This window comes from Abrus precatorius, unplaced genomic scaffold, assembly GCF_003935025.1.
Source record: "Abrus precatorius isolate BTA unplaced genomic scaffold, Abrus_2018 Scaffold6, whole genome shotgun sequence".
NCBI classification, from domain to species: Eukaryota; Viridiplantae; Streptophyta; class Magnoliopsida; order Fabales; family Fabaceae; genus Abrus; species Abrus precatorius.
In genome coordinates, this window is record NW_020874406.1 from 15,104,137 (window position 1) to 15,108,593 (window position 4,457).

Sequence of the window (4,457 nt, forward strand, 5' to 3'; positions counted from 1 at the left end):
TCGTTGTATGTTCCACTTTTTTTTTTCCCTTATATCGTTGCTGATCTTAATTTTTTTTTTTTCTTTTTTTTTTCAAAAGAGAGAATTAAAAACATTTTTATGGTGTAATTATATTCTTACGTAAAATTTTCATTACATACCTTTATACTTATCTCTCTATCATGCTATTTATTTTATTTATATTTTGTTTCAATTTTTTTATCATTCTATTTATTACGAGATGTAAATGAGTTTATCGTCACTCTAACATGTATATTATTATTTTAATTTAAATATTTTTATTTAAAATACTTTTTATTTGTTATTTAAATTAATAATAAGATTATTTAAATAAAAATAACAATAAATACATAAGAATAACAATAAATATTTTCTTCAATGCATTATATAAAGAGCTTTATTGTATTTTCTTGTAAACTCTCTTAATAATGATTCTACTATTTTATAAAGTACACATGTATTTATCTTTAAAATATAAAAATTATTTAATTTTTTATTAAAAATTTAAGAAAAATTGAGAGTATAAAATGCACGAAGATATACAACTGTTCCAGTGAAAAATGTTAAAATAAAATTACTATTTTCCATTTAATAGTTATATGAAAAGCCCTATTGACTTTCTGGCCATTGACTCACTCATTACTCTCCGTGTTCTCCTTCTCATACGCCTTGAAAAGATGAAAACTGTTAGGTCAGTGAAATTTTCGTAAGAAGGTCGGTCTGTGTAATACCGGCGCAGGCGTCGGTAGCCCAACCCACGGTGTGTGGCCGCTTATCTCGCCGATGCCATTATTTTCGTACGCGTAAGTTCTCGTAAGCAATGTGCGTGTTCACACATGCATATGCCATAATTAATTGATTATAATTAGTATCTAGAACTAAGCCATAAGCTACCGGGTATATGATTTATGTGCAAATTGCAAATATATGTAGGTCTCTTTTGAACAACAATCATGAAAACAGTAATTGATAACTATATTCATATATTTCAAACACTAAGAAGATTTTTCTTGCGCAATAAGGTAATTGATGATTGAGATGGAACTTATACAAACGAGGCTAGCTGACTAAAGTCCACACTTCACATCCGAATGGACAGAGTGCTTTTCTTTCTCTCTCTACAATTTCCCCATTCAAAAAATAATAACAATAATAATAACAACAAAGATGTCGTTTTAACTCCACCAAAAATATTCGGGGAGGAAAAAAAAAATAAAGTTAATTGTGCATGCGCTCAGACTTCACATCATGACCAGGCTATCGTTCTTCTTGTTCACGACGATCACGAGATGATAGCCGGAAAACCCAATTGGAGAGTGACTTTCTTCTTGAAGTTCCTGAAGACTGAGCTCTTCTCTTACTAAACCCGTTGTCATTGGAGTCTGCAACGAAGGCCTTCAATCGATTCATGGCTAGGTTTAGAGTATCTTCCGACATGTTAGCAAAACATACACGAAACCAGCCAGGTTCAGTGCAATGGCAAGACGACCCGGGTGATATGTTTAATCGAACCTCGTACAGTATCTTCTTCCACAAGTCCATCTCAGCTTCAAATGTGTTGGAATGGAGAAGGTGCCTCATGTCAACCCAGCAAAACAAGCCCGCATTGTTGGTCTTAAGGCAGCTAATACCTGCTTTCTGTAAGCCCGAAACGAGCATTCTCTGTCGTCGTTTCAGCCTCTTTTGGTTCTCGGAGATGTAGTTTTTGGTGAACTTCTTGTCGCCGAGCATGGCTGAGAGGAGGTACTGGGTTTGTGAGGAAACCAAACCGAAGCTTGACATTTTTGTTGCTGCCGCCACAACGACGTCGTTTTCAGAATAGATGGCACCAACACGGAAACCTGGTAAACCCAAGTCTTTGGAGAGACTATAGACAACGTGAACTCTTTCCCAAACTGGAGAATCATAATCATAATCCTTATGGTCATTTCTTTCCTTTAGGATTTCCATGATGCTGACGAAGCCTGGGGAGCAATAAACGGTCCCGGAGTATATCTCATCGCTTATCAAATGCATGTCTTTGTCTTTGATAAAGTCAATGAGCAAGTTCAATTCGCTCCGGGACATTGTAGTGCCTAGTGGGTTTGATGGGTTTGTCACCAACACGCCTTTGACTCTGAGGTTACGCTTCTTTGCGTCTTCATAAGCTTGTTGCAAAGCAGATTCAGTGATTTGGAAGTTATTGGAGCTTGTGCATTGTATTGGAACGATCTCCACCCCAGTTCGCCACTTGAGATCTCTATCGAATCTGCACAAGTTCAAGCAACATCAGGAAAATGTATGGGGAACATAAAAGAATTACCATGTGGGTGTGGGTACTAGGAGAATGTATTCTCTCACGTCAAATTTTAACATGACATGTTCAAGTTCAAATAATGTATCTATCACACTCCTGATGGATAATAAATAGGTTACACCTATTTAATGTTTATTATTAGGAGAGAGATACACACAATATTTAAACATGACATCATATCTTGTTCATGATGTGATTCCATTAGTTATATTCGTGGAAAAGGAGGATGCAGAATGTTACACAAGTTTGCAAGGAAAAATACGCACCCTGGGTAATAAGGAGTGGGAAGGAGGAAGGCTTCTCCTTGTTCAGCGAGGCAAAACATGAGAGTCTCATTTGCAGAAGTGGCTCCAGCAGTTAGAACAATGTGGTTGGGATCAAAAGTCACCTTGTTTCCTCTAATCTCTGCCATGAAGTCTACCAATGCCTTCTTGAAAGAAGGAAGGCCATGGTAGTCTTGGAAGAGAGCGAGCTCGCGGAAAATGGATTTGCCATCGCTTTTGAATCCCGGTACGTCTGGGTTTTTAGCGAGCCAAGACTCTAGGAGATCGAAAGAGAGCTGCAAAAAGGACAAAATATTATTAGCCCACCACCTTAATTATTAGGACGTTAATAAAGCTTGATATGATGGCATGTCCTAGCTAGATTAATGTTACTAAAAAACGTACAGTGATTTATGTTTCTTTGTTTCTTTTTCGTAGTTTTGTCTTTTTTCATAATAGAAAAGGAGTAATTAAGCACTGAAATAATACTGTTGCAACGAGGATTAATTTCTAACCTGATTCTCTGCAAGACCCATCTGAATAATTCCTTTGGGATTCAGAACCTCATCGTAAGGGTTCTTGTCATACTCCAGCCATCCTAGGAAGTATGAAGAATCTTGGCCGTGAGAGTTACATGTGGCTTTTGTAGACAGGAGCTTCATTTTCTTGGTGGGTAAGGGTGGGAAATGTATGAAGAGGTTTCTCAGGTTATCTTTATAGAACTACAGAAATTAATTGAAAGCTCGAACTTCTGGGAGGAACTGGGGAGAGCGAAAAATGAGGGTTTTATAAAACTCTCGTTATGCTTTTGTACTGAAATGTTTAAGATGGATTGGTGGGGGAATCAGTACACTAGCTTGGTATTTATATATGCAAAATCCTATTGGCACAGAGGGCCACGTGATGCTGAATACGACACTTTGACCAAATTAGTCTTCTCTCTGCTAATGGGAAGAGAGAGAAGGCAATCCTCTGAATGAATGTGTTAATTATACCAAGTTTGTCCACCGCCCCATCATAATCACGCGAAGACCACGCTCCCGCGCATCACTCAATATTGGTCAGATACTAAAATATTATCATCAATTTGGAAAGTGTCATCCACGGGCTAGCCCCTCGCGTGGGATTTCAAGTTTATCTATCTAACGCATAAGACATCATGGGTTATTTTCTTCTCTGTTTGTAATTTTTTTGTATGAATTCAATTATATATTTTTTACACCTATTATTTTCTTCTTTGTGGATGTATATATCTTTTGCGAGGGAGAAAAATATTTTTAAGAATTAATGTATGCGAAGAGTGATATAATAAAAAGACAAAAAATTATATAATTTCAACAGGAAAAATGGGATGGGATAAGTGAAGATTGTATTCTAGGGATTATGAATTAATAGGTTGGTTAGAATGCAAGGGTAGTTAAGTAAAAAAAACTCAAAGAAACAAAAGTCACGTAACTTGAGAGAAGAACACCATACCGACAGCAAATATCATGGAAAATGGGTCAGTTGGGACCCACAAGGTCCATGAAGGCTTAATTTAGATTATAGGCTATGCCCACAGCATGGACCCTAATGCTCCCGGTTAGCTAACCTCCATCCAATTTTTGTCGGCCATTTTCTTCGATCATGTTTAAACATCCCCAAATCAGCTCTCTGTTTCTCCATTCTTTGTTTTTTTTCTTAGCTAGTTTGTTTTAATATTTGATTATACTCTTGCAGCTACAGATTGCATTGCGTAAGCATATAATTAAAAGAACAGTTTTTTAAAGTTCATATTAAGTTACTACAAATTAGCGAAAAGTTTTTCTTCACAAAAATATTTATTATATTAGAAATATACAAGAAATAATTGTATTTAAAAAGTATTTTACTTTCGCTGCTTAAAATTAATTTTAAGA

The 4,457-nt window shown here is 36.1% G+C and overlaps 1 protein-coding gene across 1 annotated transcript; it reads right to left on the bottom strand.

Moving 5' to 3' along the window:
* Positions 1 to 1,257: 1,257 nt before the first annotated feature.
* Positions 1,258 to 3,221, bottom strand: LOC113869663 (1-aminocyclopropane-1-carboxylate synthase 3-like). Its single transcript, XM_027506108.1, has 3 exons — positions 3,075 to 3,221; positions 2,563 to 2,855; positions 1,258 to 2,248 (listed from the first exon to the last, which is right to left on the bottom strand). The coding sequence occupies exons 1-3, from the start codon at positions 3,219 to 3,221 to the stop codon at positions 1,258 to 1,260; spliced, it is 1,431 nt and encodes a 476-aa protein (XP_027361909.1).
* Positions 3,222 to 4,457: the final 1,236 nt, after the last annotated feature.